The sequence below is a fragment of the Mixophyes fleayi genome, chromosome 4 (genome assembly GCF_038048845.1).
Source record: "Mixophyes fleayi isolate aMixFle1 chromosome 4, aMixFle1.hap1, whole genome shotgun sequence".
Classification (NCBI taxonomy): domain Eukaryota; kingdom Metazoa; phylum Chordata; class Amphibia; order Anura; family Limnodynastidae; genus Mixophyes; species Mixophyes fleayi.
Genome location: NC_134405.1, coordinates 280,059,768 through 280,074,519, shown reverse-complemented (window position 1 = coordinate 280,074,519; position 14,752 = coordinate 280,059,768). Strand labels below are relative to the sequence as shown.

The 14,752-nt window shown below is 37.7% G+C and overlaps 1 protein-coding gene across 2 annotated transcripts in view; it reads left to right on the top strand.

Moving 5' to 3' along the window:
- FBXW11 (F-box and WD repeat domain containing 11) overlaps nucleotides 1-14,752 on the top strand; it is a 60,698-nt gene that overhangs the window by 20,000 nt on the left and 25,946 nt on the right. For both annotated transcript variants that reach the window (XM_075209785.1, XM_075209786.1), the window contains 4 exons: nucleotides 2,029-2,091; nucleotides 5,823-6,048; nucleotides 7,170-7,356; nucleotides 7,437-7,527. In XM_075209785.1, the coding sequence (XP_075065886.1) occupies nucleotides 2,029-2,091; nucleotides 5,823-6,048; nucleotides 7,170-7,356; nucleotides 7,437-7,527 (567 nt within the window). The remainder of the gene's footprint in view (nucleotides 1-2,028; nucleotides 2,092-5,822; nucleotides 6,049-7,169; nucleotides 7,357-7,436; nucleotides 7,528-14,752) is intronic.

Here is a 14,752-nt window from a genome sequence, read left to right as displayed (position 1 = left end):
AAATATGTCCACTCTGCTCTTTCATTGTTATGAAACAGATTGCCATGTTAAGAGGATGAAAATTCTGTATGCAGTCAATGTTTGTGTGGCAGCTTTGCAAAGTTACTATGCAGAAATACACTATTGATTGGCGTATTCATACACAGGAAGAGTTTGTCTGTTACAGTAACTGGGATGACTGTTTCTCAGCTTTTTGATCTGTGAGATCCCATCAGTCCTGAAGATGTTGGAGGACTTCCGCTGTCTGTAGTGGAGTGGGGAAGTAATAGGTTTTTGAGTGTGTACTGTAATCTTCCAACCGCACAAGGAGGCACCTGCATATAGTCTGGATGTGATCCAACCATGCTAGCTGAATGGCTGGTCCTGTTCAATTTAGCCACACATGTATAGAGAATGGTCCCCAGAATAGGCTGGTTTATGACTTGCTTAAAATTTGGATTTAAGTACACAATGACCACTTGTACTGAGCTTATCATACTGGTGCAAAATATGGGCGGATTTAATCTGTTAAGGTGGAAAACATGGTCCAAAAATTTCTAGCTGCGGGTGGGGTTTTGTGCATGGGGGGGCAGAAGGACCTACTCTAAACTAATCTTTCTGCAATTGGTAAATGGGTGTGTATGCTAATCATGTTGTTTAGGGGGTGCGCTAGATTGTTTTGGAGGGGTGGAGAATGTCTATGGGGGGGAACCTACCACTTAGATGAAAGCTTTACCTGCATTACCTTTTTCTAGTTGCTATATATTAAGAATTGGTTGCTATGAAAAATAAACAGCCCTTTATTAGTAAGGTTTTTTTTTGCGTAGCACCTTACACTTTTTTTTTTTTTCTGCCAACAAACAGCCCTTATTACATTTCTGAAATTTGCCACTGCGGTCCTAACTATAAGCATTATTGCTTTAACACTGCAGTGCAGTAACTGAGCTGGGAGCAACATTTTTGCAACTATACTTTTGTTTGTCTTTTGGGAAGGGGCAGGGATGTAAGTCTGTGCTCCTTTAGTGAAACTGTGGCACTGAGGTGAGTGTAAGCACTGGTAACTTTGTAACAGGGCCCCATTGATGCCAAAGTGATCTGCCCGAGGGAATGAAAAGCTGTATCTTGTCCAATTTGGCAACCACATGTGTGGCCAAATTATGACTAATAATTTAGGAGAAACAAGACAATATCCTCAGCGTGAAAGCATGAGGGGAATCGAAGTGAGAAATGATGTGCAAATTGCAAACGTGCTCTTTTATTTTAGTCAGAATTTTAATCTAGTTTGTTTATGCTTCTCTTACTAAATATGCCCATATCCATTCCTGGTAAGCCACAGATTTTCAACAGGGAACATATGTTGGTTCCCATAAACCACAAATACCTTGAATCCACAACAATGATTTTAATGAAACCATAAATAATGGCAATTGCTGTAACAATCGGACACTAAGGATGTTCTTGGCATCTTACTAAAGAGCTGCTTGACTTTCTAAATAAAATAATATAATTTAGGAAGTCAAAAATCTTGTATGATGGGTTGGAGCAATTTCCCTTTACTTTGTGTCACTCAGCTATTCATCTCTTATAAATATTGCAGTTTTCACGATTGAACAGCACGCTAATTAATTGGCTGCCTTGTGACGCCACCCTAGCTTTTGTATACATGAGCATGTTTTTAAATTTCCGTGTTGCACTCTGGAAATGAGTGTTGCACAACATGAGCAGCAGTGGAAAACTGCTCAGGTAAACCTCGTAGTGAATACATGTCAGCAATGCACATTTTAGTAAGCCCGAATAGATTATTTTCTTCCATGGTACAAGCAATAATAAATGGAAACTGTACATTTGCTTTACCTTTTGTGGTTGGTGGACATTTATGAATGTATGATATGTCCTATATGTATTAATTTGACAATTTTTTTTCTAAGCAAGTATTTTAATATTTTAATTTACTGTGTTTAAACATGCATGCTGGGATTTTAATTTCATTGTATTCGTTTTAGTTTTCATTGTTAAGTCTAACAAATGTATTACATTTTTTTTTCCTAGAACACTTCAGTAATGGATGATCAAAATGAAGATGAATCTCCAAAGAAAAACACTTTATGGCAGGTAGGAATAGTGGGTTTCCGTTATACTGTATTAATCTTTATTTTCTTCATTTACATAGTTTTTGTTAATCCATTAATAACCTGACTTGGTGAGACTGATGGGCCTTTCTTCTTTTTAACCTACAGGTTTTAGCAAAAATGTTGCACTTAACCATGATTTAACCCTTTTATTTTCACTCAATTAGTCCAACCCCAGAAATGTACACCTAAATTTATCTTGCGATCATCTCGTTACCGGGAACCGATACAGATGGTTCCAGTGCTGGCAGTAAGCAAGAGGAGTTTGTCAACCACCGATTGCAGAGGATGTAGATCTACACCCTGATGCAAGAAGGCCTAAGTAGGACCATAATATATATCCTCATTTTTGTATATGCTAAACCCTAATCTCTACCACATCTATGTTCCCAATCATTAGAAGACAGCCACTTACCATACACTAGCTCCTCTGGGGTTCCACAATGATTACTTGCTATCTTGGGTGAACCATTTGCAGTTGGAATCTGTCATAACCACTTAAGATCAGAGTACTTCCACCTATTCATGACAAACAAATTTCAAAATTTTGGCTGCAGTTTTCACTGGGGATGACAATTGTTACTGCACCCAAGTAAATGTTATGTATTTTTAGACCTGTTCTTTTCTTGGATGCATTGTGCTATCAATCTATATTCTATTTATTGCATTTTATTGTATGATGATCCTGTAAACCCAGTAATTTGAGAAAATGTAATCTAGTAGACCACAGATGAGTTTGGGAGAAATCAAGTACAGGTTATGGGGGAGAAAGACAAATGGTTGGTGTTATGGTCTATCAGTAACACTATTATAAAGAATACAGTACATATTTTATCTGTGTGGCTGTTTATTGGAGTCCTTTGGGGGGATACTGGGAGCCCAGTTCCAGCAAATACATGCAGCTGCTATAAGATGTATAGAGATATATCAATAGATATAGATAGTATTGTTTTCTATATATATTAGTAGGTTGTTCGTTGAGTGGTTAATTTCACTTGTGATTAAGTTTTACCTACATAACTTATGTTTCTGTGAGTACTGTTAGAATTGTTAAGATACAAGACATTTTTGATGGTAAACACATACGTCGTATGATACTTTGTGTATCTTTCATGCAGTGAACATATATGCACATTTCCATAATGTCTTTTTATGCTTTTTTTATTTATTGGTGTGGTGTCTGTTTTGAGAGCTGCTGTCTGACAAATTACTGCACAGTCCAATTTCTGTGGAACCCTACACATAATCACTTCTAATGTAGCTCATTTTATAATGTGCCATCATGTTCGCTGGATCACATTTATATGGCAAGTGCGGATGGTAATAAAAAAAAATTGGATTCTCTCTAAGCAAAGGGTTACATTGGGTTAAGGGAATCCTTTTTAAGTGGACAACCAAAATATAATAATAAATAAAATTGGATGGTGCCAGGGTGAGTGAAAATGCAACGTGTGCGTTTTCAGGTACTGTCCCAATCCAGATGTTGCCCTTCAGTTCAAAGGCCCAACATTGTGATCCTCTTGCTTGATTCAAATACACAGCAATCTCATTCAAAAGGGAGGACCTATGACAACACCTCTTTGTTTTGAGAAAGGTGCATCTAAGTAGGAGAAGATTGCAGTGCATACCTTTAGTACAGGGATAGGCAACCTGCAGCCCTCCAGGTCTTTGTGAAACTACAAGTCCCAGCATGCTTTGCCAGTAGATAACAAGCAGATAGGTGGCAAGGCATGCTGGGATTTGTAGTTTCACAACACCTGGAGATCCGCAGGTTGCCTACCCCTGCTTTAGTGTGTTTTCTATGTATGGCTCGTCTAATACCCCTTTTGCATTTTTTTTTTTTTTTGTTTAATCTTAGGCTGGGGGGGGGGATGAATTTTTTTACTGATATCACTATGCTCTGCAGGCTGTTTTTGCTCAGAGACCTACTTGTGCTATCCAAACCTTGAGGGGGGGATATAGATAGAGAAAGAATTTGATGAAAACTGCCACCAATTTTTGACTGGCCATTAAAGGAATGTAAAATTATTTTTAGAATTGTCAGTAATCCAGAGGACACAGGGTTAGAAATTGAAAATGAAGGATTCACAAGACTACCCAGACCAGATCACTGGTTAATTGCATATAGTTCAGTAGCATCTGATTTTATCGTTTTTATTTATTTATTTATTTATTTTATTTGAAATATTGCAACAAAACGTGTTTTATATTTGAAAAATATCCATTTTCCTTTAAAAAAAAAAAAGTCTTACCTGGGATCTTTAACTGATTCGGTTTTTATTTTGTTTTTTCCAATGTTATAAAGATATTTCTTATAATATGATTTTGGTAAATTTACTTAACTGTTGGCAAATATGTGTCCTTGTACAAAGGGGACAGGTAATGATTTCAGCTCCAGCTTATCTGAAGCAATATGCTTTTCAGAGAACAGTTTTGCAATGACTTAACATGTTTCTATGATTGGTTATTGATTAGCATGTAATTCACAAGGTAACACTTTTGAAATAAACTTTGAATGAGACATAACTGGACCCATCTGTATGTAGTAAGATACTTACCAATGTCAGTTCCAGCTTTGTCTCTACTATATTTGAATGGTGGTGATACTTCACTTGTGGGATTCCATTCCTCTACACCAAGTAACCCCCGATCCCACAGATGAGGACCCAATTTGCAAACAGACCATGGGGGAGTGTATTTCAGGCCTGCCTCACTTTTTTGCCACTTCAGCCCCAATGATGTAATTCTGTTTAATTGTCCTAGCATCACTCTTACAGATCTTAGACTTTGAAATGTAATTATGGCTGAGGCAGCATAATGAATTTGTAGGAGGCAAGCATGACATTAATTGTAGTCTTCATTTGTGGAAGTCCAATTTTGTCAGTGTTGACCACCAGTGCAGAAAGAGACTCCAGGGATTTCACCTCTTGGGTAAGGCAGGGGGTGCGGAGGAACAAGTTGTAAAGTAATACTTAAATTAACTGTCAGATTCTGTCATTTTGACCCACTGCTCCTCCTTACAAAATTGTGTCAATAAATTAATGTTTTCAGACATTTGTTTATGCACCACTCTCAAAGAATACTCTGGTGTAAAGAGGAGTTCATGGTGGATTTGATTTTTATGACTGCAAAACATACCAAATAGCAAGCACAGTCATGGATGATTTGGAGTTGAGGTTCTTGTGGTGACATGCCATGTTTGGTTTTCTCCAAGCATGGTGGGTCTTGGACCAAAGGACTCAACTTTGGCATTGGCTAATGTCTGTAAACAGTTTCCCAAAAGATTTGTCAGATGCCACCTTGTAAATATGTCATACTAAGCAATCCTTTGTTTCTGAGAGAATGGTCTTTCTTCTGGCTACCTACCCTTCCATGAAAGCCATGCTTGTTTAGTATTTTTTCTAATGACAGAGTCCTAATCTTTAACATCAATTCTGTTGACAGAGGCCTGCAGATCCCTTAATGTAGCTGGTAAATTGCTTGCAAATTCTGGCATCATGGGCATCAAATGGTTTGATCTTTGGGTGAATTTGCCAAGATGCTCACTTGATGCCTAAGTTGATTAGCGACATCTGGCTCAATTTAACGGTTTTTAATTGATATAAAAGTATTTTATTTTTTTTTTGTTTTCCATGAGTGAAAAAGTAATTCATCATTCTGCTTATTAGTGTGTCTAGCAAAGTAATTTATCAATTGTTTTTACTTGTACTATAGATAAGTAACGGAACATCATCCGTGATTGTACCCAGAAAACGCACATCTGATGGAAATTATGAGAAAGAAAAAGACTTGTGCATAAAATATTTTGATCAGTGGTCTGAATCAGACCAAGTTGAATTTGTGGAGCACCTTATTTCTCGGATGTGTCATTACCAGCATGGACATATTAATTCATACTTGAAGCCCATGTTACAGCGTGACTTCATCACGGCACTACCAGGTATGTGCAAGTGTAATTATGAATGCTTCAAAAAAAATTATTTATGAAAGTGATTTTAAATATTGAGTGAGAGTCACTCTGATTTATGTGCACATGACTATTAAATAATGGTTACCTTCCCTTCCTTTTTTTTTTTTTTCTCTCTTCTGGCAAATGGAGGATGAGTATTGTTTGCATAGACTGCACATCTACATTGAGAAGTCTGACCTTGTACACATGCACTTTTAAATATGTTATTCCCTTAACAGGAAAGGGAGAAAATAGAATGTGTTCTATTTTCCCTGCTCCCCATCACTCCATTATCTGCTTCTATAAAGCACTTACGGCACTGATCTTCAGTATTTCCCTAGAATTCAGTGGTTTCTATATAAAAATGTCGCCTATGTCCAGTAGAAAATCAAAACAGTGGTGAGATGAATATAAAACCAAAAGTGTTTTTTGGAATATTGGTATTTGTGTAATAATAAACTGAAATCAAGCTGGAGCCTTAATTTTACAGTACACATACAGCATTAAAAATGTTGCATCTATCAGTTTACATTTATTATGTGGCTATTTTAAGTCTTTTTATAACTTCATGGAGATACAGTGGATAGGGCCATTTTTGAGGTGTGTATAGTGTAGAGAAAGAGTGCAGAAATGTGTTGGTTATTTTCCCTGACAGTCTTTTTTTTCGTTTATCATCTCATTTTTCTCAAGCACTTGTAAATAAAGTGGTACACTAATATTTTACAATGCAGCTGCCTGAGCGATTCTTGTAGATCACATAATATTTCAAACTTGTTAACTTTGCATGAATTGTGGGAATTTAGGACATATATCACATTATTTAAATATCCTTTAACTCCTGATGGTAAATTGCATTCTAAAATTCTAACACTGTGTTTAAAATTTCAGAATGCCATAATCTGTTTTTCTATGCTTGAATATGTGCTCACCACTACAGTTACTATTAAAGTAGAATGTGTCAAAGCACATGCAGAATGCTGTATGTCCATTAATAAAACATGTCAAAAGCATGTATGTTTTCATATATTTAACTCATTCTCCCAGTGTATGTATTTTTGATGGTGATATGTAAGCGATTTTGCATATGTTATGTTGCCTTTCCTCTTTTGTAGAACAGGGCTTAGAGCATATTGCAGAAAATATACTGTCTTACTTGGATGCTCGATCGCTATGTGCAGCAGAGCTTGTGTGCAAAGAATGGCAGAGAGTGATTTCAGAAGGCATGCTGTGGAAGAAATTAATAGAAAGAATGGTCCGTACAGATCCATTGTGGAAGGGGCTGTCAGAAAGAAGAGGATGGTAAGTATTGGTTTCTACTTTACTTTTAAAGTATTGATCTTGGATTAGTTGTTACTTAATCTGGTTTTTCTTTTTCTCAGGGATCAATATCTCTTTAAAAACAGACCAACTGATGGCCCACCGAACTCATTTTACAGATCATTGTATCCCAAAATTATTGAAGATATTGAGGTACTGGTTTTGTCTTTTTTTTTTTTTTTTTTTTCTCCTTCGGATTTGTTGTCCGTGAACACAGTTTAATGTTTCAGAACTGTTCTGAAAGTTGCTAAAATCTATTTCCATTGTTTGTTGCTCCATGTTTTCACTTATCTACATCAATGTAGGCCAAACAATATACATTGTGTTCAAGGTGCTAAGTGCTGAAATACTGTGATGTCGGCAATTTTAATCCTTATTAATCTTTTTTGGACTCTATTCCTGAGAGGTGCAGAATTACCGCCTCTCTGTACAAAGGACCCCACTCGAGGAGCAGTGGCTAAGTGACAGGCAGTTCTACTCTCCTTCATCCAGTAGCTTGGGATGAAGCTTGGGGAGGTCAGGTGGGGGCACCTACTGCTCCAGTCCTGCACTGGGGACAAACATGGGGGACTGGTCTTTTGACAATGCCATCTCTGGAGTGGTTCTGAAGGGGTGAGTGGGAGGTGTATTTCTCCTTACTTAGGCATCTTTTTGTTGACTTTACCTTAGAGGAAAGGCCACCAGAAGGTAGACTGGTTGCCTTTGTTCTAATCTGAACAGCTCCAGACAACTTTGCTGAGGGGAATTATTTTCTATACATTACATGTTCCAGACACCAGGTGTTCGATGAGCGGCTTATGAAACTGTTCCAAGTTTTGACTTTGGTGTCTTACTTGCTCAAATGGTTATTGGGAGACCTAGTGATCCAACAAGCTTTGAAGCATCGGGGCAGAGATGTGCCCACTTCCTGGGAGTTTCCGAATTGGGGCTCTACTCTCAAGAAGAAGGTGTGATTCCGTTGTCCTCAAATTATGAGGACAAGTTGGGAGACTGACTTCTTTAGTAGGAAAGAAGTCTTTAATGTTTGGGCGTTTAATATTTGGATGAACTTGAGGTTCCAGGTGGTTCCTTTTTCGAATGGGAAAAGGAGGCAGACAGTTTATTTTTTTTGCCTTCAATTGAAAGATCTGCTGGGAGAGGCCTGAAGAACCAGGTAGAAGGTTTTAAGTTCTGTGGATGTTTTGTGGAAGGAGATATGAGAACATGGGAGATTCCATCTAGAGTGGATTCCTCCATTGTAAGTCTTGCTAAATCCACCACTATTCCTAGTCTGAACGCTGCTTCCATTAGCCACAGCATGGACAGGAAATGTGAGGGAATTTTGAAATCAATTTTTGTTACAGGATAGCTTGGACCGATTCTTGTGGCTGCTTGAGTATTCAAAGTGATAGAAAAGTGGGCTGATCAAATCAGTGAGAGCATATGCAATCAGGGTTGCCAAGTTCAGAGTTGCTGACCTTAGCGGGCCATGTAAAAGAAGCATTATGAGTATTTGGGAGACTCTGTCCTTGATGTTGATCCTAAGTCTCTCCAGAACCTCAGACTTGGCGGTAGCAGCCAGAAATACACTCTGACTCGGGTCATGGATGCAGATATGGAGACCAGAAGAACTCTGGAAACTGTACTTTTAAGAGCTCTGTCCTCTTCAGTCCTGAATTAGACAGGATCATCTGTCATGCCACAGGAGGATAGAGCTCTCCCCCCCCCCCCCCCCCCCCCCCAGTTAATTACCCCAGGCCAAGAGGCCAGAGGTTCCAGACCTTTCATTTCTCAGTGAAAACAAGAAGTTCTGCAGGGACTAGTCCTTTACCCAACAAGGGGGGGGGGGGGGGGGGGGTCATTAAACGGATTCAAGTTTAGTGGGTACCAGTATGTTGGTCATTTGGGCCAAATGGATTGGGTCGGAGGAGTTTTATAAAGAGATTGTTTTGGACCGCCACCCAAGTTCTTCATTACTCGCCTCCCACAAGGCTGTCAGGGGACTGGCTCTTCAGGGGGCCATCCACTCCTTTTTTTCTTTGAAGTGATTATCCCGCTCCCAAAAGAGCTGTAGGCTATGGGTTACTCAAATCTATTCTTGGTACAGAAATCCGTCCTGAACTTTGAAGTCCCTGAACCTGCATATTTGAGAGGACAAACTGAGAATGTAGTCCGTTTGACAGGTCATCAACAACTTGGAGCGAGATAAGTTTATCACTTCCATTAAAGGATGCATATCTCCAATTTGAGCGGAACATCAGTCTTTTCAGGTTTTTGCAGTGGAAAAATCCAATTGCCAGTTCAGACCCTTCAGTCTGGCCACAGTGTCATCAGTATTAACAAAAAGTTATGGCGCTCACTGCCGCACTCTTAAGGTCAAAAGGGTGTTGTCTTTCATACCATACCTGGATAACCTTTTTGCTACAGACAAGCTCTGCCCCTCTTTCTCTTGACCAATTTGCACTTGACAGTGGAAATGCTGAAATCGCATGGCTGGATAATAAACTTAATAATTAACTAAAATAGAAGTCCAGTCTTGACCCAGCCCAGTGCATGATATTTCAGTGTCTCCTCTTCGACAATAGTTGTAAAAGTGTCTTCTTTCTGGAGGAGAAACTTCTGGCTCTTCAGAAGCTCTGTCATTTCGCAGACAGGTCTCATTCTCATATTGCATACACCTCATTGAAAGAATGGTATCTTGCTTTGAAGCAGTGCAGGTTGATTGCTTCCACTTTCGGCATGAGATTCCAGCTAGGTGGTCGATGTCCAACCCTCACTTGGCTGCACACTTTTTCAGACTCCTTAGACTTTCCAGTCCCTACCGTGGTGGCTGAGGAGAAAAAAATCTCAGCAAGGGCCGACCCTACTCCTAACTGGGACTGGACCATCGATGATATGGATTGCAACTTGCAGGTTTGGGGTATGGTATCGTGGGTCCTCCAATTACAGGGTCTTTGGTTGCAATCATAAATGTGATCCCATATCATAAATATATATTAAAAAAAAATTCTCAGGCATCCAATGAGGGACACAGAGTACACTCGCATGTGTTCTTTCTATAATTAAGCAACCCTCTGACCCCTGGACCAACATTCCTATGTCATTGGATCGTGTTGCCCACCAAGCACTTTTTACCCTTGCAATCTGGCTGGCCCAATATTCAGTATGTAGCACTTAACCTTGTGCATTGTCCTGTAGATTGTAAGCGTGTGAGCAGGGCCCACTTTCCCCTTTGTCTGTAATAGTTTTGTTTTATTACCGGTTTTGTTCCCAATTCTAAAGCTCTACAGAATATGCTTATGCTATATAAATGGATATGGAAGAGAATTTATTTTTGTAGTGATAAATGCATTTGGGTTTCCCAGTTCTCTCCAAAATGCTAAATAATCTGCACAAGTCAAAGTATGTGATCCATCTTGTACTTGCATACTGCTGGTATCTTCAATTTTCTGGCAAGCATACAATTTGGTTTGTCTAAATGGGTATATGAAAACTGTGTAGGGTATTTGAACATCTTTTTCCTGTTCATAAGTGCCATTCCCCTAATAAAGCAGGCCTTTGTTTTAATATAATCTATATGCTTTAGTGTATTGTTAGATCAGACACCATGTGCTTTTCAGTTGCCAGGATATTTACCACTTTTATTTAGCAAAATACTGTCCAAAACAACAGTGAACTTGGGAACACAGTAACATGGAGACTGCTGCATCAGTTTGCCAGGTTATAGAATATATACAGGATGATTTTTTTTTTAACTAAATTATCTCCAGGTCTGCTTGTCCTAAAACCCATGCAAAAAGTCCTTAATCACCTATCAATAAAGAAAAGAACATGACTTTCCTTAAAGTGGGTTTCTTCATGCGTGTTTTCAGGTGTATTAATATCTTTTTTAAAATGATATGACAGGATCTTCACATCTCAACATATAGCAACAAGCAAGGCCAGCAGATGACGGTAAGCCCGGTAAGGAGAGTGCTCTCTTACCAGGGCAGATGGCTCGCATGCATCGTGTATATTTATTTATTTTTCAGGCATGGGTGCGCTGGAGACACCAGCATTGACCCTGCTCACAAAATTTTTTGTAAAAAGTCAAACTATTTGGTATGTTGCATTAATAGAAGTAATTACACTTCCTGAAATTTACTCTAAGTAACTCCCATCTGGCAGTCAAATATCTCCTGGGAAAACTTAATGGCATGTTGCAGTCTATTATCTGCACTTGCCTTTCTGAAGTTGTAGAGGCAAAGAAAGTGAGATCCTTGTGGCAGTAGTATTGGGGAGCAAATCTCCAATATTGCACCATCCATGTCGCTACTCAGACATCCATATCTCAGAGCCAGAAAGGATGTAAAAAGTGAAGACTCAGTGTTGAGGGGTTAAAATCAAACCAAAAACACTTCCTTTCACTGGTTACCGCCAAACAGTCTATAAGAAACCAAACTATGGTAATGTCCAAATCTCAGCCATTCAGCTCTTGTGATCGAAAAGTAGTAGGAAATGTGCTTCTTAGGTGTTCTAGCTTATTCCCAATGCGCTGCACCTCGGAGCCCTTCTAGCACAAAGCGGGTTTGTCATTTGTGTCTTGGATGACAATTTCCAGACATTTTAGTTAAATGGGCAGTCTTAGGTTGAGGGAATTGAGTAAATGTATATACAGTTGTAGACAAGAAGTCTGAATCCTGTTTCTCTTATTTTGATTGCATCGTATTTCATTGGCTTTCATGGTGCATATATCCAGCCAAACCATCATCCATTCTCGTCACTGGTTTCTTTCATTATAGTTTGTTTTGATTGCCAATTTGATTTTGGTTTATCATTTAGTACAGTTAATTTGCAAGATGATATCTCCATGTCTATGGGTCATTCCATGTTTGTTCACCCAGCCATGACACTCATCGACTCAGATTTTCATGAAACTTGGTACACCTGATACTACCACATATCTACTAACCCATGTTTAATTTATCTTTTATAGCCCTTATAGTTTTTGAGATTGGGGGTCAAAGTTTATTGAAAATTGCTCAGCAATGCCTCTCCTGATTCTCCGTTTGTAGTGCGATATGTCTCATAAAAAAAATTCACACCTCGGTGCCTAATCCACATATCACTTTGACATTTTTATCCTTTGTCAATCATAATATGGAGATTCCAGAAAAGTGTGATCAATCTTGCCAGACGGAGTTATTAAAAAATAATAATAATTAAAATAATTAAAAAATAATTTTTCAAAATCAAGAATTTTTTGAGACGAAAATACTTGTGTTCAATAAGCATTATCAACCTGAGGCAGAGGAGTTAACATTTTTTTTTTTATTCTTTTTTTTTCTCTTTTTTTTTATAACTGATCTTTAAAGTATACTTTAAAAGGCTATGAAAGAAAAATAATTAGATTTTGATTGCCTGTATGAGTTTTTAATGTTAAAAATTTAGCTTTAAAAATGAAAAGTAATTTGGTCATAATTTTGCACACCATGTGTTTCCATTTTGGAATTTTAACACCATTAAATGCCTCATAAAAATGACCTCTAAGGCCCACTTGCCCCTCTTCATTGCTTTTCTATAATTTCGGAAACAATAGTAGCTGTTGGCATTCTCAAAAGATGTCACTCAGGGCAGGTTGGCGCATGTTTCAGCCTGCATTAACAGGTTCATTCTTGCTGAGCCTTCACTGTGGTCAGTCAGTCCTTGGGTATCTGTTTGAGAGAAGGTGTTCGGTATCAGAAGATACCATTAGACTAGAATGTTTTTTTTTTTAAAAATTCCCATGGTTATTTTGTGTTTAATTCTAATGTTTTAAACGGTTTTTGTTTTTTTTAAAGAAATTTCTGTGTTTTCCAAAAAAGTCAAACTGACATCACCTTTTGAGAATTGCTGGCAGCTACTATTGTTTCAGAAATTACAGAAAAGTAATCAATAGGGGCAAGTGGGCTTTATATGGGTAATTTTTATGAGGTGTTTAAAATCGAAAAGGAAAACACATGGCGTGCAATCAAAATCCCATTTATTTTTCTTTCATAGCCCTTTAAAGTATACTTTAAGGATCAGTTTAAAAAAAAAAAAAAGGAACTCGGATTGATAATGCTTATTGAACACAAGAATATTTTCTCCAAAAATTCTTGATTTTTGAACTAAATGACTTTTTAATGACTCTCAGACTTAGGCAAGATTGATAAAAGTTTTTTTCTGTAATCCCCATATTGTGATTGACAAAGGATAAAAACTTCAAAGTGATATATGAATTAGGCACTGAGATGTGAATTTATTTTAATAAGACATATTACTAACAACTGAGAATTAGGAATAACATTTCTGAGTAATTTTACATAACTTTGACCCCCTATACCTCAGAAGCCTAGAGAAGATACATTTTACATGGGTTAGTAGACATGTGGTAGTATGAGGAGTACCATTTTTAATGAAAATCTGAGTCTGTGGGTATCATGATTTTTCTGGGTAATTTTTGTCATGGAATGATCCCTATATTAAGTAGTAATTGCTGAAAGAGACTTAAGAAATTCCTGTAAATCTTATTCTCATCGTTATTTATCTTCTAGTCTACGGTTTCGATTATATTGCTCCAAGATACCAGGTGTTTAGAATTATCACTCACTGATTACTGTCTGCCTTAAATAGTTTTCATCTTTGAAAAATGTCAAACTTATAAGTGTATTGGTAGATAGAAAGTGTCACCTGCCATGGATGATTTGTTTTTAGCCTAAAGAAGTTCTGTATTATGGGCCACACGTTAATCTTCATACAAGACCCCATCATTTCCAGCTTTCAGTAGCCTACATTGAAATATTGTGTTTTTTTTTGTTTTTTTTTCTCTAATAAAAGTAATTATCATTGTACTGTTAAATCCAGTTTACCCTAGACCTTATCAATCTGCTCCTGCTACTCTTTTCTAAACCTTTTTATACTGTTATTGCCAGCCGGCTTTTTAGATAACATATGGTATACGCCTTTGCTGTTCAAATAACCTTTAATTATCAGAACGCTACTCTGACAATTTTTAGTTTTGTGGGGGTTTTTTTCTGGGTTTTTTTTTAAAAATTTTTTTTAATTGCATAGAGAATTAAGTCTGTAAGACTCCAGTTAAACCTTTCTGTTGTAATGAACCCTCCCCATCCCCAAATGATAGAACCGTGGGTTTTTATGTTCCAGATTCCTTCAATTCCAGAGTAACTTACCCTGCCAGCACCAATAACCATTCTCCAGGGCTCAACAATTAGGGGAATGGATACAGCACTTGGTGCACTTTTGGTAACGCGAAATGGAGGGGTTACGTTAAGTAACAGCAGATGTCTTACCACAATTTAAACATTTATTATGAATTCTTATTTATCCATTTAAACTTTTACATAAAATCTTTTTCATTCACACTTTTATATATCTGCTA